Source organism: Cornus florida, unplaced genomic scaffold, assembly GCF_030987335.1.
Source record: "Cornus florida cultivar Cherokee Brave unplaced genomic scaffold, ASM3098733v1 CherokeeBrave_3.0.0_Hap2_Chr11, whole genome shotgun sequence".
Classification (NCBI taxonomy): Eukaryota; Viridiplantae; Streptophyta; class Magnoliopsida; order Cornales; family Cornaceae; genus Cornus; species Cornus florida.
In genome coordinates, this window is record NW_026775581.1 from 130274770 (window position 1) to 130301509 (window position 26740).

At 34.4% G+C, this 26740-nt stretch overlaps 3 protein-coding genes across 4 annotated transcripts; 2 read left to right on the top strand and 1 right to left on the bottom strand.

Moving 5' to 3' along the window:
• The first annotated feature begins 217 nt into the window (after window positions 1–217).
• On the top strand, window positions 218–7316 carry LOC132283569 (probable polyamine oxidase 4). Of its 2 annotated transcripts, none has more exons than XM_059785541.1 (10): window positions 218–768; window positions 1667–1782; window positions 1877–1965; window positions 3157–3270; window positions 3850–3937; window positions 4041–4126; window positions 4211–4322; window positions 5050–5147; window positions 6251–6680; window positions 6826–7316. In XM_059785541.1, exons 1-10 carry the CDS (start codon window positions 729–731, stop codon window positions 7138–7140), a joined length of 1488 nt encoding a protein of 495 aa, XP_059641524.1. In that variant the 5' UTR covers window positions 218–728; the 3' UTR covers window positions 7141–7316. The 2 variants fall into 2 exon arrangements, with proteins under 2 accessions (XP_059641524.1, XP_059641525.1); XM_059785542.1 differs by having other exon boundaries at window positions 220–768; window positions 4220–4322.
• A 1806-nt stretch (window positions 7317–9122) lies between these two features.
• On the top strand, window positions 9123–15357 carry LOC132284990 (ras-related protein RHN1). The gene is made up of 7 exons (XM_059787140.1): window positions 9123–9348; window positions 9470–9547; window positions 9699–9866; window positions 10248–10296; window positions 10640–10713; window positions 14868–14961; window positions 15126–15357. Exons 1-7 carry the CDS (start codon window positions 9319–9321, stop codon window positions 15224–15226), a joined length of 594 nt encoding a protein of 197 aa, XP_059643123.1. The 5' UTR covers window positions 9123–9318; the 3' UTR covers window positions 15227–15357.
• A 4066-nt stretch (window positions 15358–19423) lies between these two features.
• On the bottom strand, window positions 19424–21516 carry LOC132284237 (trans-cinnamate:CoA ligase, peroxisomal-like). The gene is made up of 2 exons (XM_059786321.1): window positions 21256–21516; window positions 19424–21153 (listed from the first exon to the last, which is right to left on the bottom strand). Exons 1-2 carry the CDS (start codon window positions 21451–21453, stop codon window positions 19606–19608), a joined length of 1746 nt encoding a protein of 581 aa, XP_059642304.1. The 5' UTR covers window positions 21454–21516; the 3' UTR covers window positions 19424–19605.
• Between the last annotated feature and the right edge of the window lie 5224 nt (window positions 21517–26740).

Here is a 26740-nt window from a genome sequence, read left to right on the forward strand (position 1 = left end):
ATTATATTGTTTATAAGAAAAAAAATAAATAAAAAGAAAATGTCAACTAAAAAAAATCAATATCTGTTCCGACCTATCACAAATTAGTTACCCGTTGGGAACTTGAGAGTTGAGACCGGCACGCCTCAAATTCATAAAAATTGTAAAAACCCAGTTATACCCCTGACCGAGAAATTCTACCTTTTAACGTCCCCAAATCGCCGCCTTTGGAATCGCCCTCTCATTAAAAACCACAGTTGGGTTGGGAAAAGGGTGATTCATATCTGGTTTAGATTTTTAGTGAGAGAGAGAGAGAGAGAGAGAGAAAAAAAAAAAAAAAAAAAAAAGGGAAGGAAAGAAGAGAGAGAAAGAGGGAGGACAGGAAGAATCGATCTATGCAATCGACGCACAACTCATCGATTGTTCTGAGTCGATTCATTGTTCACTACCACATTCCGCCAATTCATTACAAAATCATAAACATCACGGCTGATTATGAGCTGGTTTGATAAACTACGCTGCTCTTCAAATTTCAGCCGCTTCATTGCCGGCCTTCTCATCTTCCTTCTTTATCATTCTTTCCAATTAATTTCTAATTTCTTGATTCCTATACAACCGTAAACAATCAATCTTCGCTCTTTTCTCTTAAATTCAAACAATTTGTCCCAACTCATCATCATCGTCGTGAACTCATCATCATCATCGTGAATTCATCATCATCATTGTCGTCTTCGTTGATTCGTTTTTAAATGGAGATCAAAGATTCAATTTCCGATCATTTTCTTGATGGTTAGTGTGGATTCTTTTGCTATTAGATTGATACATGATTTTTACAGTGAATTGCTGTTTGCGTTTGAATTATAAATAGAATTGCTTATCTATTTGTTTTTGTTTATTAATTTATTATTTATTATTATTATTTCATTTTTTTTATGAATTAATTATTATTTTTTATGACATAAATATTATTGATTATCTATTTGTTGTTGTTATTATTGATTGATTAGTTTGTGACTAAATGACTTGAACGGTTTAATGCCGAATGATTTCTTGTAAGGTTGACCCCTGTGACACTGAGGATGGTAACTTAATTGAAAAAATACTAAGTATAAAACAGAGGTAAAGGTCAAGGGGTTTATACTTTCGAATTTGAATTGGGAACAATAATTTGCTGATCAAATCAAAATGAAAGCAATATCCATGCTTGCTGGGTGCATTTCTGAATTCTGGCTAAACACGTTGTAAACCTATGTGACACTGTCCTCGTGTTGTTGTTGTTTGTGTCAAGCACAGGTACTTCAAACGCATATAGAAGTGTTTATTTTCAAAAATCTCATTTTGTGATGTTAAGAAATAATTAATGTTGTTGGCCTTCATAGTAGGATGGCAGAAATTAATTATTGTTGTTATGAAGTCCTATCATTGTTCAGTTATTAAAATTATGTATAAACATGTAAAGTAGTTTTTATTGTTTTGGCTATTGTCTCATTGGTTTCTTCTGAAACTAATCCATCATTCATATGTATCGGTAAGTTTGAATGGTTAGTGTTTGTTTTTATATCATTTGTACTTTTTTAGTTTGTGTAATTTTTTCTTGAAGTGTAATCTGTCTGGTGCTTCTTATAATAAATTTATACCCATAAGAAAATTTGCTGCCCTTGCTGATTTGTATTTCTCTGATGACTAGGCACTTCTGCACCGCGCAGTAAAAAGAAACACAGCTCATCCCCTACTGTCATTGTGATTGGTGGTGGTATCTCGGGGATTGCTGCAGCACGTATTCTCCATAATGCATCTTTTAAGGTGCACATTTATCGGCATTTGACATCTTCCTTAAGCAATAACCTAAGCTTGTTTTTTGCTATTGGCGAAGGCTTACTGTTATAATTTTGTTCAGGTGATCTTGTTAGAGTCACGGGATAGAATTGGTGGTCGCATTCACACTGACTACTCGTTTGGTTGCCCAGTAGATATGGGAGCATCATGGTTAGTTCATACTTCTCCTGGATTTCTTTCTTATATGAGCAAGATTTGTATGCATTATTTGTTTTGGTGTATCGTGGAACTCTGTTTGCTTTACTTAACCAGTTACTCATCCATGTTAATTCTTGTTAATTACAATTTTGGGAATCATGCAATGTCTTTTATTCATGGTTTACTGGATAATCTAACTTGGACCTGAACTTAACCGTTCCATTTAATAGATGATATTGTTGTTGGAAGAACATTACCACTCTTCCTAAAATTTGTCATGTAATTTCTGGCTTCTTCCAACTCGGACTTGAACTTGAACTCCACGCTTTAATACATGATATTATTGTTGAAAGAACATTGTCACTTTTTTAGAATTTGGCATATAATTGCTGGCCTCCTGGAGAGTAGTATAGTCTCCCTATATTCCAAAGTTACATTATCCCCATTTCTGAAGTAGATTGTATTAGTATGATAGAAAGTAGAAATACCAAGTTGCATGTGTTAAGGGGAATTTCTTGGCAGGAGGTAAAAGTCCAGGCTGTCAAGTGTGATAATGCAGTTCGGCTATGAACGTATCCGCTTTACACAAATAATATTAAATGTTTGTTCTGTAACCCGTCTAAGAGTCTAACCTTCTCAGTCAGGCCTCGATTAACTAGTACCATACTAGTTAGTGTCATTTTAAGTTGCAGATATTGAATTTTATTTACTATTGAGCTGTATTATTATGATTTACTGCAAGGGTAAGTAATCTACTGATAAATCAATATACTAAGCTTGGATTTGGTGGATCCGTATTGTTGTCACTAATTTATTGCATTATACTAAAAGAGCAAATTGGCCTTTCAAATTCTGATGTGTTGAATTTTCTTCAGACTTCAACTGGTGGCATTGGAGTTACCTTCAATGCCTGTTCTGAAACTGGGTTATGGTCTGTTCAAAAGTTTATTTTTTAAACTCACATAATTGCAAAACTAATACCCTGTAAGATTTGTTCTTAATCCCAGCTGACTCCAGTCAGTTGGTGAGATTATCGGGACTCTATCAAGTAGTTAGTGGCTTGTTCATGAGTTACACCATGTTTAGTTACTCCCTGATTTTTTTTGTTTGTGTGGATGCATTTATGTATGTTATCATGGAAGCAGAACTTAAGTTATTCATTAATAAATACCTTATTAATTTCCATATTTGGACATTGTTCAGGTTGCATGGTGTTTGCAATGCGAATCCCTTGGCTCCGCTCATACGTTGTTTAGGTCTTTCATTATACCGTACTAGTGGTGACAACTCTGTGCTATATGACCACGACTTGGAAAGGTAATTACTAGCTCAACTTTTTTGTCTTTCTACAATGCATTTGGGCTCAAATACATTAAGAGGTTGGTTATGTACCAATTTGATTAATTAAACTCATGTTTTCAGTTCTAGAAAGAGATTGAGATCTCGTCATAGTTCCTTCTATATGGTGTCACTGCATTTGGCCGCTTTTTGGACCCTTTGACCTTAATCAGCTCGTTTCTTCTCCATGATGCAAGCCTTAAATTTTATTCTTGGACAGTTATTGGGTTGTACAGTGTTTCTCTGGCTTACCTGGATAAAATATGGTTGCACTGTACTAACTGCTGCAAATCAAGGCTAAATTTCTTCACATAAATTTTAAAGTATAATAGTTAATTTAAAAACATCTAAAAATAAAGCATTAGAATGGAATTTATATGATAAGGTTTGGGATATTATCTATCAATGTTCTAGCAGAACTATTCAGTGATCTGCATCAGTTTTCGTAAATCATAGCTGTTTTAGAATAGTACTCCAACGAAAATTTCCATATAATTACAGTTTCTTTTGTATTCAGTTAGAATTAATATCTTGATTATCTGGATTTGATCCTTTCAGTTATTCCCTTTTTGATATGGATGGCCGCCGAGTTCCTCAACAAATGGTTATTGAAGTTGGAGAAGCATTCGGGAGAATTCTCAAAGAGGTATGCTCTTTACTAGGGAAAAATCTTGCTAGAAATTTTTGTAATTATGCATTTTATGCAACACCGCTTGGCTGACTATTGATTTGTATATGGAAATCTATAGACGGAGAAAGTAAGGGATGAACATACAAACGACATGTCCATAATTCAGGCAATATCAATTGTGTTGGACAGACATCCAGAATTAAGGTATAAGAAATGAAGGAATTTTGGATAATGACTCTTTTTTCTTGCAATACACGATCTATACAAGTTATTAACAATTTTTTTAAGTTTATGTAGACAAGAAGGAATTGCCCAGGAAGTGCTACAATGGTACATCTGTAGAATGGAAGCTTGGTTTGCCGCAGATGCGGATATGATATCTCTGAAAAGTTGGGATCAGGCAAGTTAATATTTAATATTTTTTTTGTTATTGTTTAATTGTCTTAAACTGCTCCTCTTTTTTATGTGGGCTATAGCATCCGTTCATGTTTTCTGCCGTGTTAATATATTTCTTAGAGCACATTTTTATTATAGATTTTAAATAAATATGTCATCATATTTAAAATCTTAATTGCTACTGACCAGAAAGAAGCGTGAAATATATGAACTTAATATAAAAATTACTGTGAAATATAAAAGTTAAAGTTAATTTCTCTTTAAATATTTTATATTGGAAGGATACAATTTTCCTACTCGGTTCAAACTATCAAAATTGAAAAAAGAAAATTTCCTACTTGGTTCTGCCAAATTTATGTATATACACAATTGCCTCTTTCGGGAGATCATTGCTTGGTGCAATAGTAGAAGTTTTTGCTAGCAAGCCTAAAGTGCAAGTGTGAACCAAAAGTTAGTATCCCACTGCACGCACTCAACGTCCCACAAGTGTACTGGTTTTTTTTCATATATTTTCTTGTTACATATTCATATTTATTTATATGTTAACACAAATAACTTAAATGTGTTGGAATTTGAGGGAAGTTTATAAACTATTAGTTTGCTGGAAAGTGTGCATACATGTGAATAATTGGGGTTCTTGGGGTACATCAGATGGGGTGAAATTGATTTGTTTGTAATTATTTTCATCACATTAGTGCTTACGTGCTATGGGTTATTTTTTTGGTGTACAGGAGCATGTTCTTTCTGGTGGTCATGGACTTATGGTTGAAGGTTATTACCCTCTAATTAAGGCTCTTGCAGAAGATATTGATATACGCTTGAATCACCGGTATGGTTTCATAATTTCTGAACAACAGAAGTCGTGTGTCCCATTGTTTAATAATGCTACAAAAGCTACATGCTTGTGAATTTTTTTTGAGACAGGCGATTTCAGGATGTTGTAAGCAAGCAATACTGTATAGCATTGTGTGACCCAAAAAAATCAGTCGGATTTATATAAAGTAGCATGAAATTGAATAAAACGATATAATGGAAAGTTATTGAAAGAAGAATTCAGTAATCTACATCTGGCCTTTGATTTGGCTTTTAAAAGAAGAATTCAGCAAGGCACTAGGAAAACAACACTTATGGAGTTTTAAAGATATAATTACTTACAAAAGACATGTCAATTTATCTTTTCATTTTTTAATGTTGGTTAAAGAAAGCTTATAAATTATAGGTGGAGGATATTCTCTGATTGAAGCTATCTTCAACATACCCCAATTTCTGAATCTGTTTGTGGGGGTAAAAACCAATTCTAGGGGCTGTTTGGAAGTATCAAGAGGTGGTTCTGGTTTGGTCTTGCCCTATTTTATCATTTGATTTACAGAGGAGGCAAGAATTGCCAACATTGAGTCTAAGAACAGTGGTTATTATTATTATTTTGGCCTTATTTATGTGCAAATCAAGTGACTGTAAACACAAGCCATGTAAAACCAGTCCCTTGAGGCCCAAACAGACCTTAACATGTTGTAGTCATTGTTGTATCCTACCGGTCCTACCATTAGAGAGCCAACATAATGATGCTTTACAAGTGAAAGCTTTTGCAAAAGCTCTTGGTTTTTCCCCATTTCTAATTTCCTAGGGTATTTGATTTTCTGGTGTGGTCCTTGCACATACAAACACTGATTCGCTTGAGTTTGAATTTAATTAATGAAATGTAACTGTCTTGATGATTTCTTTCTACCCTCCATATTTGTAACTTGTTTTTTTCTACACTAAAATATAAACTTGACCAATGTAATTTTTTTTTATGCTGGAATGTTTTAGTTTTGTTCTTTTGTTGGACGAAAGTTAATTACTCTATTTATATGATTGAGGAAATTAAATTGTCTCATGGAGTTTGTTAGGTTTGATTTTAGTTTAATTCCTTCCCTTAATCTTTATTATTAGGGTTGCAAAGATATTTAACGGGTGTAATAAGGTGATGGTCAAGCTTGAGGATGGGAACCACTTTGTTGCAGATGCAGCCATTATTACTGTACCGCTTGGTGTTCTCAAAGCTAACTTAATTGAGTTTGAGCCGAAATTGCCGGAGTGGAAAAATACTGCAATTTCAGATATTGGTGTTGGCAATGAAAACAAGATTGCTTTACGATTTGATAATGTCTTTTGGCCAAATGTAGAACTATTAGGCATTGTCGGGCCCACGTCATATGCCTGTGGGTATTTTCTCAACCTCCACAAAGCAACAGGTCATCCTGTCCTTGTCTATATGGTTGCTGGAAGATTTGCTTATGACTATGAGAAGCTGTCTGATGAGGCTGCTGCAAATTTGGTAATGCTGCAACTCAAGAAAATGTTTCCTGATGCAACCGAGCCTGTAAGTTCATTAGCCTCATATATCTCTGACTTGAATCAATCTAATCAGCATTTGTTAATCTTTCCATGGTTGCTTCAAGTATGCAAAGATGCTTTGAACACCTGCATTATTGTTCATTCACTCACTCATTTATTCATTCATACAGGTACAGTATCTTGTATCACGTTGGGGAACAGACCCGAACTCCCTTGGATGTTATTCGTATGATGTGGTGGGAAAGTCCGAAGATCTGTATGATAGGCTTCGAGCCCCTCTGGGTAATCTCTTCTTCGGAGGTGAGGCTGTTAGTTTGGAGCACCAGGGTTCTGTACACGGGGCCTACTCAGCTGGAGTTATGGCTGCGGAAAATTGTAAGAGGCATCTCACGGAGAGAGTCGGTGGCTTGGAGAAGATCCAATTACTCTCTTTTAAAGGCGAAGCTCTTGACGCCACAGTTCCGCTCCAAATCTCAAGGATGTGAGATATCTCTACAAATGATGAAAGAAAGAAATACTAGTTGTGTGTTTCTATTCATTCAATCATACTGTTGATTTTTTCTTCCTTCATGGAAAATAAATTTATATTTGTCTGTTTAAAAACAAGAAAAACGTTATAAGAAAACAATTGTTTGTCAATGTTACTGAGGTAGTTTGTGTATTGTTGTTCTAAACGTTATATTGGTCGGTCCATAGGTTTAGAAGCCTAATCTGATCTTAGTTTGGTTTTTTAAAAGTTTTTGGTCAAATCAGTTCTCAAGAATTAAGAGAATACAAAATTTCGAAAGGAATACGAATGGACCCTTGTTTCAATCTCAGTGCTAATGTTTTGTTCTAATCATATGTATATCTATCTTATAATTGATTTTCTTTTTGGGCTTTAGTGCTCCCACTTCTTGAAAATGCGTATGGTTTTTTCGATTTAGCCCTATAAAACGCTCCGTCCCAAATATGGGCAATATACCCGTTTGATAACCTTTAGTGAACAAGGACTGATCTAGGAAAGTGTTCTCGATCATCATGCAATTGGGCTTATGTCAGAGAGCAAGAGACAAACTTCTTCAAGTCCAACAGCCCCAAACGAGTCGTTAATAACTTAATGTCTCTCTATGGCAAATGCCCACCTGATAAAAAAAAGAAAAAAAAAAAAAAAAAAAAATTATTTCCACACCAAAATAACTTTGGGATATGATTCTTTTAATTGTTTTTTTTTATAATTATTTTTTTACGTAACACTTAAATTATATTGTATCTAGGTAACATGTTTAGTGTGGAAAATAAATCATTACTCAATATATATGTTTCGAAATTTTAATCCAACATTTTATGGTAGTGAATTTTTAGTACTTCTCTTATTATATTGGTAGGAGTAAATTTTAAATTTATTCTTATTAAAAGATAAAAGAATATTCAGAAATTAGTGCACAAGTCAATGTCAAAATAATAGTTTTTAAATGTTATAAAAAATAGTACATATATATATATATATATATATATATATATATATATATTTCCTCTGCCCGAAATTCTTGGGGTGTTTGAGGAATCCAACTTTTTTTTTTTATATTGAATTTTTAATACTTTTTTAATTATATTAACAAGAGTAAATTTTTTTAAAAGATAAAGGAATACTCCGTAATTAATGCGCTTGCTTAATCAACTCAATGTCAAAAGAATAATTTGAAAATGTTATAGAAAAAATAGTTTATTCATTTTTGGAATTGGAATATATTTTGGAATATTCCACAGACATATATTTTGGACATCCCAAAATAAAAAGATAGACAAAAATTTTAAAGGGAGGAGTATATAGTATTGAGACTATGAAGTCTACCTCTTGACACTTACCATGAGCCCTCCAAATTAGCATATTTTGGCAAAAAAAAATATTAATAATGCACAAATTACATTGTTACACAACTAATATTAAAACGATCTCACTGCAAAACGTACCTCAAAATATTATAGAATAAAATTATATGGAGTGTTGGATCCACTAAGAGTTCAACGGGCCAGCTCCCTCACTAATTTTTTATTTATTTATAAAATTACTTATAAAATTTATAAAAATTTAAAAAATACTCCCACTCAATTCCTAACCATACTACTCGATTATATATTATTGTTGTTCGCCGCTCCTCCTTCTCTGAGTGGGTCACTGATTATATGAGATGGTGGGAAAGTTGATAGGTAATTTAGTAGAATAAAGTGTATAAAAATTTGGCTGTTTCGCTAAATGAATTTTAGTACCAAGTATGGAATTCGCACGCCTCAATATTTGTACATAATTACCACTAAAAGATGCAGTGACTAGTGTCCCGTGATTGTCCCTCATGTGTAAAATGTAAATATATATATATATGTATATATATATAGTGTGTATAATAAATAATAAATATATATATATATATATAGTGTGTGTATATTCACATGTATGTATTGACATTTGACGTCGGTGATAAAATCCAAAAGAAGCAGTTTCCGCAGCCTTCTTCGTTACTTTGAAGGCCTCGTAAGCGAAGTTTGCATTTACACAAAGCCAAAGACCCATTTGTCTTCTTCTTTCCCCCCCTTAATTACGTCTACACCCCTGGTAGTTGACAACTCTCTCTCTCGATCTTTGGGATAGCATTCCACAACGACGATAGCATTCCACGGCGACGATGGGTCACAACAATCTCAATGCAAAGCTCGTCAGTCCAATATACGATACATACATACATTCATTTATATATATATATATATATAATATATATACTCATGATTTTGATTATATTCTCTTTGAATTCCAATCCTTTTCTTTTTTTTCTTCAGGTTCTGCTCGGTGACATGGGAGCTGGTAAATCGAGCCTCGTCTTGCGTTTCGTCAAAGGCCAATTCCTCGAATTCCAGGTACTGATTGGTGTTGCAATTTCTTGTTCGACCATTTATTTTGACTTTTCTATTCTAGGGTTTGTTCATTACCTTTCTTGCTTTCTTCAATTTTTAATTTGTTTTTGTTGAATTAATTAATAATGATCATGAACGATGATGGTGATCATAGGAATCGACGATCGGAGCGGCGTTCTTTTCGCAGACGCTGGCGGTGAACGACGCCACCGTGAAGTTCGAGATCTGGGACACGGCTGGCCAAGAGAGGTACCATAGCTTGGCCCCCATGTACTACAGAGGCGCTGCTGCTGCTGTCATCGTCTATGACATTACTAGCACGGTTCGTTCAAACACTTCGCTTCTCATTATATCCACACACACACACACACACACACACACACATATATATATATGTTTGTATACATACATGTACATGTATTTGTGTATGTATATGTATAGTTAAGTGCCAAATAGTTAATGATAATGGTGATGGTTAAATAATTGGTTTATTTTTTATTCATGGTTTATTCAGTCTTATTCTGAACTGAAAGTAGAAGCAGTTTCTGATTTTCAGTGAACGCTTCAATGTTACAAACTATTGGTTATTTTGACTTGTATTATAATTTATATTTCCCGTCAGTGTATATTACTTGAAATGTGTAATATTCTTATTTTCCTTGGTTTTATTGATTGAATTTCTTTTCTTTTCTTTTTTATTTAGGATTCATTTACACGGGCTAAGAAGTGGGTGCAAGAACTTCAGAAGCAAGGTGTGTAGGGTTGATCACTCAAGCAAATTAGAAAATAGAATATGCATTTTTCTCCTTTCAATCTTTTGCTTCATCGCAAGATTTAGAGAAACAAAGAAATTGCTCTATAAATCCAAACAGAGGAATTTATTCTCGTAAAAAAAAAAAATTCTATCATACCGAGCCCAAGAACCATACAATTCATTATCTTATTTCTCTATGATGTTTCCTTTATTGAAGGATTTTTTCATTTTATGATGCATTCAACTTCTTCTATGTTTTTAACCGTATAGGAAAACTTCTGTGTGGATGAGTTTTTCTGAGTCACTTGTTCAATTTTGTGACCTTCTTGGGGTTGTTACAGGTAATCCTAACATGGTAGTAGCACTCGCTGGGAACAAAGCTGATTTGGAAGATAAGAGGAAAGTGACGGCTGAAGTAAGTCTGATGACATGATATTTTCTGTTATTTGGCATATGTGGAATTGGATGCATAGTTCAAGGATGATTAATATTGCTTTTCATATAAGACATATCTTCGCCATTGTTTCCTTTTAAAGATGTTCAGTGGCCACTGATTTTTGCCGTAAGCAGGTCCTGCCTCTATTGAGTATTGGAAGGACTTTCTTATTCACACCTTTATGAATTATTAAGATATTCTGTTACTTCTGATTGATATGTACATGATAACAATTTTTTAATCTGGAGGTTTGAATTAATTGGCTACAAAATGTTATATTGTTTGGAGTTGAGAGAATACCATGTTTCCAATCGCCATGTGATCCCTATTTGTTGTGTAAGCCACTCCAATTTCATCATTTTTGAGATTCTATTGAATCTTGAGGAGGAGTTGATGAACCGTCAAACCCCATTGGGTTTTTAGTCCGCCACGTTAAAAAAAGAGTATTACCCCGTGTATGGACTTATGTGGAGTGGTGGGAGGGGAGATTGGAGTTTAGACTAAGTGGGCCGACTCGAACCCATGTTCTCACGCTTGTTGGCTCGAGTTTTTACCATTGTGCCTAGCAATTATGCTTATTTGTTGGAAATTGTGGAGAAACACTCCTATTAGCGCTGATAAGGACAGCATTGTAAATTTAATAACAGGGCTTCCTACAATTGATTTTATGGTCGAGTTAGGTTAAGGAGAACTTGTTAAACTTCTAGATTTAGGACCAACTACATGTGGAGGAAAAATTGAAAGCTCCATATATCGAAAGGGGTTGAATTTGACTAGATTCTAATGCATTTTTATTGGAAATTCGGAGAAATTACTGGTGGAATTTTTAGACACAGGCTATTTAAGATTTGGTATTAGATAAATGGGATTTCTAAGAATATAGACTAGTTTTGAGGTTTTTCTAGGACTCTGAATGGTAACTCATGAATAGCCTGTTGGGCTGATTTTGGTTTTATGGGTGTTAGAGTTGGATGGTTTAGGCCGGTAATCTTGTGGACATTCTTAAGGGCAGTAACTGGTAAGGTAATAAATAGATCTGGTGTGTGTTTTTTTAAGGTTTAAAAGGTGTAGGTAACTAAAGGAGAATATAAAGAAGATTAAGAAGAATAAGCTCTAAAGACCACTCCTGCAATTTTGCTGGTATCACATTTATGGTTAAAAATGTGTCACACAATTCGTGAGGTGCACCATTTTTGTAACATTTCTGTAAAACTTGGTTTTCATGGGATTAAAAGCTTTTCAAGGATAGTATACATTTTTAGTTAAAACTAATTCTAAAAACATTCAAGTCCACTTAAAAATTTTGACTAATTGAACTTATATACTGAAGTCACAACACCTTGTCCCAACTATTTGGGGTCAACTATATAAATTTTGTTTGGCTATTTAGCTCTATCTAAAGCAAGAACTTTTAGTTAAACCCCACTTTATCACATCTTCCTTTACTATCTGAACTAATGTTAAAATTGGTCTTTCCTCTCTCTAGCATTATCCTTCATGTGGATCATGTCTCTCTTTCTCATTGATATAGTTAGGGCTGCAAATGAGCCTAGCCGAGCCGAGCCGAGCTTTAGGCTTTTTGGGCTCGGCTCGTTAAGGACAGAGAGATGCCCGGGCTCGGATGAGCTTAGCTAGGCCAAGCTTGAGCTCGGCTCGGTAATTTTTTGAGAAGCTCGAGCTCGTGACTATATATATATATAATGAATCAAGTATCCTATATAACATCAAATGGATTTCCTACAAAAAATATCGCCACCATCTCCGTCGCGTTCACCGATTAATTACCAATGTTTTGTAGTCATCATCATCTCCTTCCCCATATTCAAATTCCAGCCAGCAATCTCCCATCCATCAACAATATTATCAGCTTCAGATTGAGAGAGAGAGCTAACCTGGAGGTCACTGGTGGAGGCAAAGGACGGTGGGAGTTGCCGGTGGAGTTGAAGAACAGTGGGATTGGAAGGATTACCGAGGGCAGTGGCTCGTTGTTTGGCAAGCTTGCTTCTTGTGGCTGCGTGTTTTGGTTAGGGTTTTTTAAGTAACCCTTATCAAATTGATCCAAGGGCTGAGATGATGGACTACTTAAATAATTGGATTTTATTTTTTATTTGTAAGATGGGCTTCCCAAATACACGTACTAATTGTGCCAATAGATGTATAAATGAACTTGGGCTAAACTTATATATATATATATATATGGGCTAGGTTTTTACATATAATAATTTAAATATATTATATTTTATTTAAACGAGTCTGTTCACGAGCTCATGAGCTGAGCTTAGCATTGCACAAGCTCGGCTCGTTTACTATGTGAGCCTTAAAATTGAGCTCGAGCTCGGCTCGTATACTAAATGAACGAGCCCCGAGCCGAGTTTTTAAGGAGCCAAGCCCGAGCTGTTCATGAACAGCTCGGTTCATTTGTAGCCCTAGATATAGTAATCTTCACAAGGTTAAATCATTTCAGCTCGTTTCATTTGTAGCCCTAGGATATAGTTATCTTCACAAGGTTAAATCATTTTAGTTGATTTTTTCTCACTTTACCACCAGTGGATGCTACTTCATCCATTTCATGGATATAATCTAATTGAACTTTTCTCATCTTACCGCATCCATCTCAATATCAAGATTCCACAATGCTCACTTAATTTGAGATTTCCACAATGCTCGCTTAATGAACATGTTGTTTCTTAACCATCCAACATTTTATACCTTTTAAACTACTACAGTACTACTACATTACAGACCTACAAAAATTCTGATTTAACTATGACCATAGACAACTACTGCTTCGGTAATATAAAAATGAGCACAGACCAAAAAGTATACGACAACTGAACTATGAGAATGTAATTGCTGGTCAATTGGTATGACAATTTGATGGTCCATTTTAACATTTTTAAATGTATTAGAACTCTTTTTTAAATAGTTGTCTAACTCATTCAGCTTACTCAGTCGAGGTGTGTAGTATTTTTATGCAAAAATAGCAAAATACCTATATAAAACTTATTAGCAGCATAATAGGACATTCTTGTACTAAAACTCAACAAAGCAAGGCCCCCAAGTGGGCCTGGCGTTTAAAATTGAACCAACTTTCATTGCCTCTTAAAATTTTCTCTTTCTTGGGCTTCTTATAGATTGCAGTAGTGCTTTTGGAAAACATTGGCCTTAATCTTTAGGCTATGTTTGGATGGATGGAGTTGGAAGGAGAAGAAAGGGAAGGAGGTGGAGGAATAGACTATCTTGTGTTTGGTTTAAAAAATGGAGGGAGAGACTATCATGTTATTCTCTTTCGTTTTGTTCAATCTTACTAAACGGCTATTCCATGTGAGTAAAGAGCAGTAGTCTGCTATTGAATATGAACAATGAATGGTCCATGAATGATGCAAATATTGTGAATATTTAAGTATCGCTGCAATGGGTTTAATAGTAATTCATACTATTATCTCCTTTCTTTTCTCTCTTTCACCTTTTCCAAACATGAGTTGAGGTTATTGCTATCCTTTCCTTTTCCTCTTTAGTTTTTCCAGACACAATAAAGTATGAACTATCTTCTCCTCTCTTCTCTTCTCCTTTCTCTTATAACTAATGCTAACCTCTCCTTTCTTTTCCCTCCTACTTTTCCAAACACTGTTTAGGAAGGAGTGGGGATGTCCTTTCATGCACACTTTAATAGAGTAAAAAATTTTAAATCTGAGGGATAAGTGAATGTTTGACTGAACAATGGTCACTTTTGGGGTGGTTTTATAACTTTTGTTGCAGAAGCTTAAACACGCACCCCTCCAAGGAATTGAATATTAATTGTCTTTGCACAAAATGTAGAACCTTTTGGTGGTTTGTATTATGTTTAATATATGAAATGGAAATCAGAGTATTATTTCTATGAAACCAGAGGATATTGTGATATTGTTTTTTTGACTTTTAATAGTCATTGCTACCTGACTTGCTTTATATCTGAATGGTTATGTTGCAAATTTTATTCACTGCAATTTTTTTTTGAGAATCCTGTTAAGTGAATTTCTCCAAGTGGCAACAAACATCCATGTATGGTCATATATTCAATTTAATCCTCTTTCTAAGATTTGTCCTTTGTTTGAGATATATAATGAATGTTTGTATACTAAAACTTTTTGCAGGAGGCACGTTTATATGCTGAAGAAAATGGTCTTTTTTTCTTGGAGACGTCTGCCAAAACTGCTGTTAATGTCAATGATGTTTTCTATGAAATAGGTGAGTTTCTAAATTTTCTTTTTGCTGCGAAAACTGCTGTTAATTCAATGATACGTTTCATGAAAGGCTTCTGTGTTTTTTCATCTTATTTTATCCTTAATCTGCTTTTGTTGTTGCCATGATAGTGGAATTGACGTCATTTTTGTTTTTTTTGGTGCAAACAGCAAAGAGATTGCCCAGAGCTCAGCCTGCTCAAAATCCAGCCGGGATGGTTCTTGTGGACAGACCAGCGGAAGGAACCCGGGCTGCAACATGCTGTTCTTAAGTATTGTCTTTGTCCCAATCTGTGAATCAATCTCTTATCCATGGCTTTCTTAATGAATTTATTATTTTTTGCTTGCTTGTGGCGCTGTAATGTAAGTGACTTTGAAAATGATCAACTGGAAGTGTTGAATATATATATATATATATATATATACACGCACACGAAGAATAATAACCAAACTAATCGGAGAATGGTGTTGAGGGTCTCCATTAAAATTTGGCCTAAAAATTACAACTAGTAAAATAATAAGGTTGAAGAAAACATGATCCTTAAATTGAGATGAGAGTATTCAAATGTAAGTTGGTGATATATCTTCTCCCAATTACGAAGTCTTAGATGAAGCCTGTTAATGGGGTGGATACAGGTGTAACGAGTTTGATCTTTGCTGGTGGGCGACTGCCTTATCTTTCGGTGAAACACACTTTTGGTACTCTTATTATTAACTGAAATTCTTCTAATTTCAAATGTAAGGCAATGATTGGGTGCCTTCAAACGCAAACATCACTGGCTACATGGAAATCGGTCCAGCAGAGATGATATATATTATTATTGCACCTGAAATAATATCTACTAATGCACCTGGAACTATGTTATAGACTTAGTAAGCGCAACCCAACAAAAAAGCCCAAAATCTTAAGTTTTGATCCAATCCATGTTTTGTAGAAGCCCACCTACTGTGTGGGGACTTCCTGCCTCCTTTTGATCTTGACCAGTCCAGTTGAAGAGAGGACAGATGAAGGGCAGTCCCTACTGACTCCTCGAAACCAACTACTATAACAATCAGTCGCTAACATCAAACCGGTCACTCAATTCACTCTTCACAAGGCAATCCACATACCCAGTGGATGAAAATGAAACCTCCCGCCCTAGCGTCCACAACTTGAGCTCCATGTAAGCATACTAAATTTTTTGTGCACGAGTGTATTCATGTGTGCTGAAAGTATTGACAGTGATTTCATGTCTATGGATGTTTTAGGTGTTAAATGATTAAATCTATTAACATGAGTGTGTTCATGTATGCCGAAACTATTGACCTACTAGTACTACCACATTTTTCATCAAGAAAAGGTTAACATTGTTAAACATGGAGTAGTGGAGTTGTGAGGACTATCTTAGAAGAAAACAAAAGCTGGTAACTGAACCAACCAAAACCTCAAAATTGACCATCTACTCATTACGGTCCACAGAGAATTAAAAGCCCCAACTGCAAAACCGAGTAAGAATGGGTCAGTCACTGAGTCGTGTGATTCACGAGTTGGTCCAGTCATGGCATGGCATGGGTCACGTTGCCTTGGAGTCCATTCTCACGTTGTCTCTTTCCCACAACCTACTTTCATGTTTTATTTCAGCCTTAACTAATTTAATAATAATATTCACAAGGAATCAATTTCATCAATTAATTACTAATTTTATTTCTCAACAATTAATAATTTTATTCTCAATGTCACTCAACTAAACATATTAAATCTATATACAACTACAAATCCATGCTTCAGGTTTTAATGGATTATGGTGTTAATAAATTGACTTTTTTTCCCTTCTGTTTCAAATCAGATTAAACATAAAATTTATATATTAATTGTGAAAAATGTTGAAATTATTGTCGAAAAGATCTATTTTGTTTGTTTTTGTAATGCATTGTTAGTTTCTTAAGAGTATTGATTGTGGTTGTTATATTTGTGGACGACTAACCTTATGAGAAGTCAAGTCATGTCGTTAAAAACAGCGTAACTTTGAGTTTTTATATCGTCCATACATTACCTTTCAATATATATATATATATATATACACATCTATGTGTGAAAAACTATATATATATACATCTATGTGGTCAATACACAGTACATACACTAAAAAGTATAAACGTGTCAACTATGGTATAAATAGTATCAGGAAAAAAAGAAAAAAAGATTCTAGTATAGTATCATAGCCAAAAAAAAAGGGTCTTTCACTCGAATTCTTTAATCTTCTCTGAGATGAAAAAGAATATTATGTTATCACAAGCCTCTGTAATTCTTTTAATTTTTAAATCAATTAATTACTCTTTCCGTTCTATCGTATCTTAAAAAAAAAAAAAAAAAAACTTATTCCATTTGAAATGTGAAAGTTTTCAAAATTTTCCAAATTGATAATATATATATATATATATATATATATATATATAGTTAAACTGCAAAACTCCACTCAACTTTCAGGATCAAATATTACCCACCTCAACTTTCAGTATTGCACATAACCCCCTTTAAAGTATTAAGAAATACTTCTTCTTTTTTGCACGAAATACTATGTCAACGTTCGAATTTTCAAAATTAAATAATGCATTAAATGCATATTTTCTAAAATATTTAGGAAAACAGAGATGTCTAGTAATATGATAGGAAGTGGTATTTAACTGCTGTATATGGTATTAATTTGAGCAAATATATATATATATATATATGGTATTATTATATGAGTTGATTTAGTATTATTCTTTATTAAAGTAGACAACTGTAGGTAACTAGTATACGGTATTAAAATATAATATAAGTTAGAATGTTATTCTATGTTAAAGCAGACAAAAACAAAGAGAATTGTGAATGTGCAGCCTTTTCAAATCAGTTAATAATGGCCCCACTCCACTGCATGTGATTTATTTATGTGTCTTCCCCACATGATATACGTAGTATGTGTATATATATATATATATATATATATATTGCTATATCTATAGTCGGAACTAGTTTAAAGATATTGAAGGACATTGGTTAAGAATGAACCAAATTTCGGACCTAGTTTGTTGCATTTTCATCTTCTCGTGTTAATGGTTGTTTGGTGCAGAACTCAATTAAATTGACTAGAAAGACTTTCCTGCTTATTAATTAATTATATCTTAGGAAAAAAAAAACAAAAAAGGGGAAAAGTGATTTATTTAATGAATCGCATTTAATCAGTTGATAATAATAAGAGTATTAAAGTATTTTTTTAATTTAATTATTTAACAGCATTGCATACTTGGTTGTATATTTATGTTGAATGCTACACTGACTCCATCTAATTCATGCAGAGAGAGAGAAGGAGCGAGAACGAACTCAAATGCGGGAGTACGAAAACGATAAAATTCAAATTACACGAACTCACGAAAACAAAAGCAAATGAAATATAAGAACAACACTGGATCAAAAATAATTATGTAACTTAGCCCCCGTATATTCCATTCATGAGATGGCATCAAAAGAATACAAATACGTACTTCCAATTAGTTAGTAGGGATTTTCTTTTTCCTTTTCTCTTGTTTTCAACATGGCTCACCAACTTGGGTATGTTTTGGTATTAATTTAACACTCTTGGGCTAGGTGCATGACTAGGTCAAGATGCAGATTCAACAACTAACTTTTCGATTTTTGATATATAATTCTTGAGCTTCCCCACCTTTTTTTTTTTTATTTATTAATTTTCTAATTTTTTGATATATATATATATTTTTGAGTTTTGTACCCACCCATGATCGTTTTATTTAATTATTTTTTTACAACAATCAAATAAATCTAATTAATTTTAAACATGTGTGGATTGATATCTTGATGCACATCGTGATAAGTCATCTTTTGAACATCTATTCTTTTTAAATTTTTCAAAAACAAATTGTACATTTTAACTAGATGAACAAAAAGTACATTTGTTTGATGTATTATTATCAATGACAGTTCAACTACCACAACTTGTGACAGCATAAGTAACTCATGGTAACACATTGTATCATTACTACTTGTGCCAATTTCTATTTTAGACATGAAGGACGTCCCTAAAAACTAAGCACATAGTAGTATATCATTAGGTTAATCCTAGCTTATTACATAATATTAATTATCCTCTTCTTAAAGAACCATTTGAATTAATTAGAAAAAAATCATATTGATTCAACATAATCAATATTATTGCTAGATTTAATTCATTCGATGATAAGTATATACTTCTAAAAAATAATAAAAAGACATAGTGATATATGTGAAGCTGTGTTTTCTGCAAAACTGTCATAATACTGTCGTCCTATGCATTTTTCTTTAATTGTTTAATTCTGAATAAATTAATAATTATGTGCATTATAATTTATTACCATTGAAATGTCATCTAAAAAAATCAATATTATTGTGTTGTGTTTTTAGTTATTGTTATATCTATAATCCTTGTGTGTATATTGTGTGTGAATAGCAGAAATCAAGACGAAATCAATATTATTGGTAGAATTAATGTCTTCGTACACAAAATCATTGGAGCATTGGATGATAACCCATTACCTTAAGGATTACTAATTCTCAACATATATAGGTTCTGTACAGAGTCTTACTATGATTATTAATTAATTAATATATATATATATATATATAATCTCAAGTAGTTCAAAGACGAGACAAAGCAAGGATATGGTGTTCATGAGGTAGTTGATCCTTGTTTCTAGCTGGTTGTTTCCTGTTGACTTGAGTTGACTTCTTGCTACTTTGATTCTCTGCCACCACCACCAGACTCTTGGCTTGTGCCCTCAGTTGGTACTTTTGAATTTTGCCCGTTGAAGTCTTGGGTAGCTCCTCCAAGAACTTCACCACCTTTGGCACCATGTACCCCGGCAAGTTTTTCCGGCAATGCGCAATGATATCATCTTCATTCACACCACCACCGGAGCTATTCTTCACAACAAAAGCGCAGGGGGTCTCCCCCCACCGGGGATGCGGCATTGCCACCACCGCCGCCTCCAGCACCCCGGGGTGCCTATAAAGCACAGACTCCAACTCCACGCTGCTTATATTTTCACCACCTGATATGATCACATCCTTAGACCTGTCCTTGATCTCCAAGTACCCATCTGGGTGGATCACCCCGACGTCTCCGGTCACGAACCACCCGTCACGGAACGCTTTCGCGGTGGCCTTTTCGTCCTTAAAGTACCCTTTCATGATGCTGCTACCTCGTAGCATGATTTCTCCCATTGACTTTCCGTCGCGCGGCACGCTTGCCATTGTTTCCGAATCCTTGACATCAACATCAGCCAGTGTCAGTATGCTGACACCCTGCCGCTCCTTTAGTTTTGCCTGATCCTGGCGCGGCAGGGCGTTCCACTTGGTTTGCCACTCACACACTAATGCCGGGCCCGTGGCCTCCGTGAGGCCATAAGCATGGACAACATGGAATCCAAGATGCTCGATTTTTTCGAGAAGAGATGCCGGAGGTGGCGCTCCTCCGGTGAGCACTTGCACCGGGGTGGCAATATGGTGGCGCTCGTGTGGCTTGGCCTCCAGTAGGATGTTGAAAACAATAGGCGCACAGCACATGTGTGTCACGTTGTGCATCGTAATGCTCGCGTACATTTCTTGGGCAGTGGTGTTGCGTATGCACACGTTGGTCCCACCGCGGGCGGCCACTCCCCACGTGAATGTCCACCCGTTGCAATGGAACATGGGGAGTGACCATAGGTACACAGGTTCACTCCCCATTTCCCAACCCAGAATCAGACTCAACGTGCTCAGGTAAGCCCCTCTGTGGCTGTACACAACCCCCTTCGGCTCCGACGTAGTCCCGGACGTGTAATTCAAGGCAATCGGGTCCCACTCGTCCTCGATCTCGTTGGGGATGTACCCGGGATCACCATTATGGACCAGCTGCTCGTATTCCAGCTCGCCTAGCCGGACACCGGTGGGCGTGTCAATGTCGTCGACGACTACGACCAGTGGCATGGATGATTTTGGGTCGGCCATTAGTAACCGGAGGGCTTCGCTGGCTAAAGGAACGTACTGGTGGTCGATGAAGAAAACCTTAGCTTCGGAATGTCGGAGAATGGTGGCTATGTTCTTAGCATCGAGTCTGGTGTTGATTGTGTTGAGGACTGCACCTGCCATTGGCACTGCAAAATGCATCTCATACAATGCTGGGATGTTAGGAGCAAGCACAGATACCTGTATAATCAAACCAAAACCATCCATGTATATAAGTACGAGCTCATGTCTAATAAAGAGTTAATGGAGATAGTTAAGTAATTTATGATTTGTAATACTAACCACATCGTTCTTGAGGACGTTTAGGGATCGGAGAGAGGAAGCAAGGCGGCAGCAACGGTCGTGAGTTTGGCGCCACGTGAAGCGGACTCTGGCGTATATGACAGAGGTACGGTTGGCATAAACCATAGAGGCTCTCTTCAAGAAGGTGAGGGGAGTGAGAGGTACATAATTTGCTTGGCATTTTGGTAATTTATCCATGATGAGGAGATATTATATGTTTAGAGAGAGAGAGAGAGAGAGAGTTGTGTGATGAATGAGAGTGTGACGGAAAGGGTGATATATTTATAAGGGAAGTTTGAGTGTGGGAATAGGAAGGCAATGGGAAATGAGGAATGGGGCCCAAGTTTATTGTTAAATAATTAGGCAAGAAGGGAAAGGGAAGGGACCATTGTGTGGAAGTCAAAGGAAGAAGTTTTTTTTTTTGAAGAGAGAGAGAGAGAGAGAGAGGGGGGGGGGGGGGGGGGTGGGGGGTGTGGGGGTGGTTTGAACATAGACTGTTGACTTGAAATAGGAGTGGCATTGGCATGGTGTTCACACTATATATGTTGGGCTGCTTGACTTCGATCACTTCATGGAAACAACAAAGATGGGTGGTTATAGACCACAACACAACATTACTGGTAAGTGCATGAAAAGAACAGGACCTTACAAGTTCAAAAGTCTTTCACAATAACACTGGGATTTAACATGAAAATTTTCAAGGAATAATTTTACTTACATTTAGGGACAACTCACAAAATTATGCCAGAGGACCGGGTTTTAACAACATGTAGATAAAAAAACAATGAAATTACGGAGTGGAGGTAATAGTACTGTTTTTCTGTAATTTCAATGGGGCAATATTGAAATTTAATAGTTATGTAATCCAAAAAAAGGAAAAAATATGTAAATTGTTTAAATAATTGAGACCGACCTTATAATTTTAAAAACAACACTCACCTTTGAAATGTGTTAAATAATTATTATACTTATTATATTTTCATTGATTTAACATATGGACAAAATAATATTTTAAGTGCCTTCTTATGAGAGGTCAATGTTATATTTGAAACTCACCAAATTTAAAAACTGTTAAATTTTAATTAATATTTAACGATGATTTAAAAGTGTAATGGCATTATAGTTAAATTCCATCAGTTTTAAACCTTATATCAATTTACTCAATATAGACACCCATTATGAATTCTAAAATTTCTTACATTAAACCCCATAAGCGCTAAACATTCCTCCATTCCCAAAGATATGAAGTTAAACCCTAAATTTTCAAATCTTAGACTCTGAAATTTTGAAACTTTTAATAATTATTTTATTAGAAAAAAATAAAATTTCAATATATTTAGAAATTTATTTTATCCATACAAAGATGCTAATAACATATATATTTGATATATTGTATGCATAAGTACTTATTGACATAAATAAACAATTTATGGACTAAACTCGAGCTTGAATATATATATGTTTGATTGATCAATTAGTCCTAGGAGTGGCCACAGATCGGATTAGGCAATCCTAATTCAATTCGTTCCCAAAGGATTGAAAATATCTTAATGATGGAATCCACGGATTGTGATTTTTTCTAAATTTTTCAATATTATTTATTTATTAACTGTAGTCCAATAAATAAAATTTCAATTTATCTACATTAATTCATATATTTAAATGATCATTAAATATCGCGGATCTGATCGGATTGAATTTTAACAATCTAATCCGTGAGTTGCGAATTTAATTTTTAAAAATCCGTCACCGATCTATGATATAGCAATCTGATTCAATTTGTACGAATTGAATCGAATTTACAAATTTATGAATTATTAGTCCACCCTGCCCAAACTCAAATGAATATGACTTGAAGGTGAACAAGAGCCTCGAAGTATATATTTGTCTTGATGCATTGTTGATGGTTCACCTTTGGCTGATCAATGTTGGCCAGCGATCCATGACAGCAACCTTAACACCATCATTCTACCTGCTTATTTAATGAATGGGTTCAGTCCAGACATGACGATACCAACCAACATAATCAAATTATATCATCTTAGCCTTTTAAAGTAGTGGTGGAAGATTCAAGTTCCGTATCAACTACAAATAAATGGATGTGATTTCTCATCACCACAAAATAAAATAAAAACACTGACATGTTATGAAATTAATTGAAATTTAATAAAAAGGGTTAGTAGATGAGAATGCTGGTCTTAATTAATAAGATCAGAAGTGTGACTTCTAAGTCATAATGGAACAACTTTATCATTACGTCAAGATTCATCGTATAATTAAAATTTATATATTATTAGGATCATTTCTAATATAAATACAAATTTTATACTATTAGGATCATTTTTAACATAAATATTATCGATATTACATGTCAAGTTAAACAGGTCATCTAAAACTCTAACATGACACGTCAATTAAACGAATTGACAAATTAAAATATAGACTCAAACTCAATCTTCTTTATTTCGTATCGTGTTCAAATTGTGTTTGTGTAACATGTGGAGGGTAGCGGCTCCTAATTTTGTTTATAAATATTAGTTAGCCTAACAACATGAAATGGTGAAGCTCAACAAGCACCTAATGTCACTCCTACACATTGTTCTAACTTCTAACACTTTGGGGACGATATGGTAGTTATAATGTTGTTAACTACTCTGGCAAGCATATGGGCATTGGGCCACACTTGTACAATCTTTTGTGGACAAACAACTGTTGCATCGTTAAAAATTGACTGGCCAAGCATGCCATAACACACACAGTATGCTTTGTGTGGTGGATGATTCTTTATTTGACCCTTCATGTTATGCGTTTTCACATTCACATTTGAATCCATCCAATTTGGTTTTATTCTCTGTAACTAACTATGTTTTGGATTGTAGTTTCATGACAATAATACATAATGTCTTATCGAAAAAAGAAAAAAGAAAAAAAAAATTCCTTATTAAAAAGACAATTATACACAATGATGAGCCTCATATTGCCCCCATCTCTTATACCTCACAAAATAGAAAGTGAGAGTTCCAGTTCCAATTCTGAACAAATCGGTTTTTAAATATTATGTACTACAATCGTGACGGACCTAGAGATTTGTATGAGAGGGGACGGCTATGAACAATAGTATTGTATGGTGGGGTATTATTAGAAATTGAGTAGAGATATATTTAAAATTTTCACAAAAAAAGTAAAGATATTTTTTTAATTTTCATAAAATCTATAAGTAATTTGGTAAATAAAAAACAATGCCCTCCATGGGTCCATGCTGGACTACAATACTTCTCATGTCACGGAAGGAGAGAAAATATTAGATGGTTTATGAGGTCTATGCAATTAAATATGTTAACTTTTTCTTTTTTTTCGTGGAAGACGCCACGAAGTAAAATGGGACTTTTCTACATTTTGTTTAATACCCTAATAGTACAAGGGTAGAAGAGTTCAATGGAAAATTTGACGGTTTAAAAAAAGTTTGAACTTTACATTTAAAGGAGATGTGGAAAATAGGCATAGAAAGGGATCAAAGTGCTTTATATATATATATGTATATATATATTAAAGAACTGTAACTGCATATAGAATACATTTTAATGAGTGAAAAAAGAAGGCAACGCAGAGGGACATCTGTCATAGGTGGGGGCACATGTAGGATAAGAAATTGATTGTACTTTTAATCCAAGAAATGATTTGATTCAAATTTTAATTTTTGGAATAGAAGTTATAACTAAATCTAAATTTAGATTTTACCCAAATAATAATAATAATAATAATAATAAATAAAATAAAAATAAAAATAAAAACAACAACAATTACTACTACTAAGTACAGATGGATTAGATATTGATATTATTTTAGAGATATATTAGACTGTCCTAGAGTTGAACCTTCTACAGAGAAAATATTACTAGGTTACTCAATTTTGTAATTCTGATTTACATACATTAATCTGTTACTTTGCCCCTACATAATCAAAAAAACTTAAAAATAGTGATATTTAATTCGAAGAGTTATAACGAATTGTATAACCAAATAGTTTTGATTAATTATTTATACAAAATACAAACAAGTGGAGTGTCTCACTCCTTTATTTTTAACATAAATAACTAATTAAAAATAAAAGGTTTCGTAAATAGTCGGTGTAAAAATTATTTTCCAAAACTTAATATTAATTCAAAAAGTTTTTTTGGATTTAAAGTCAGAATTTTCATGCTTTACAAGGGAAATAGAAAGCAAATAAATTATTCTTAAACAATGTATAAAATTAGAAAAGAGCAAAAGTTTGAGAAGAATGTGATAAATAGAAAAAAGAGACAAAACTTTAAGATTGGGAGGGAAGGGAAGTAATCTACTCAAGCAGTCTGAACAAATATACCAAGTGTCTGTTTTGGATTATTTCTTTACCGTTAAAAAATTGCACGCGTTTACGTGAATTCAGAATAGTACGACATCTTGGATTCAAAATTATTACATTTTTTCTAATTTTAAATTCAAATACTCGAGTCGGCCCAACATAGCATGGTCATCTTCTGTTTACATTAACAACCTAATTTTTCATTAGGAGAAGAAAGAAAGTGATAATGAAGTGCATGGTGGGACCCGTTTGTGAAAACTTTGCTGGAGCCTCCCTCAATCCGCCAATTAGAGAATCTGTTGAAAGAATTAAAAGTGCCTAAAAGTCTAAAGCCCAAAGACCAATTTGACCCAATGGAGCCTTTCTCAAACACAATGAATGAGAAACGATGGCTGCCTCACTGAGCAGCCATTTTGGTCAATCACGAGACCTCCTCCTTTCCATGTGAATTACAGATTTTAAATTTCATGATCAAAATTTTGCAAGGAAAAAAAGGTTGTGGCCCTCCTTCAACTGTCTTCTAAAGTTGTGGGGTTAGACTGGTACAACAATAATTCATCAATATATATACATCATATATATATATACACATATACACAGGTTTATATATACAGTATCATGATTCGTTGTATTATTCGATACGTGACTCTTTTTCAAGTTCGATTCGTTGTATTATTCGATACACGACCCTTTTTCAAGTTCGATACACATCGTGTATCGAATCAGTTCACACTGACTTTATTCGAGTCAGTTACAATGCCACCGCAACTAATACCGCGACCATGACCGATATTACTGTTAGATATAAAAGAGAGAGTATTCTATATTGTATATTGATGTGTGAGATATTACATAAATGTCCTATATATAGAAAAATATTTGGGGATAGGTAAGTGATGAACAAGTAACCTATATACACTAATATGGTAGGTGTACTCATATATACTAATTTGTAATATGCAATAAATCTAGATGGTACTTAAATGGGTAAACTTGTAATTTAACAATTGCAAACCATGATATACGCACATCATGGTTATCAAAATCGCGATTCTAAGTCGTAGAATAGCACGATTCTATGACTCAGAACTCAAAATCGAGTCAAATCGCAGCAAAATCACTCAATTGGTAGAATCGGGGGTA

Bases quoted from the DNA above. Each gene is read 5' to 3' on its own strand.
- LOC132283569 (XM_059785541.1), top strand. From the start codon at position 729: ATGGAGATCAAAGATTCAATTTCCGATCATTTTCTTGATG. The intron at 1,966-3,156 runs GTTAGTTCATAC...GACATTGTTCAG, and splicing joins GTAGATATGGGAGCATCATG to GTTGCATGGTGTTTGCAATG. The intron at 5,148-6,250 runs GTATGGTTTCAT...CTTTATTATTAG, and splicing joins GATATACGCTTGAATCACCG to GGTTGCAAAGATATTTAACG.
- LOC132284990 (XM_059787140.1), top strand. From the start codon at position 9,319: ATGGGTCACAACAATCTCAATGCAAAGCTC. The intron at 9,548-9,698 runs GTACTGATTGGT...TGGTGATCATAG, and splicing joins GCCAATTCCTCGAATTCCAG to GAATCGACGATCGGAGCGGC. The intron at 9,867-10,247 runs GTTCGTTCAAAC...TTTTTTATTTAG, and splicing joins TCTATGACATTACTAGCACG to GATTCATTTACACGGGCTAA.
- LOC132284237 (XM_059786321.1), bottom strand. From the start codon at position 21,453: ATGGATAAATTACCAAAATGCCAAGCAAATTATGTACCTCTCACTCCC. The intron at 21,154-21,255 runs GTTAGTATTACA...TTGATTATACAG, and splicing joins ACGTCCTCAAGAACGATGTG to GTATCTGTGCTTGCTCCTAA.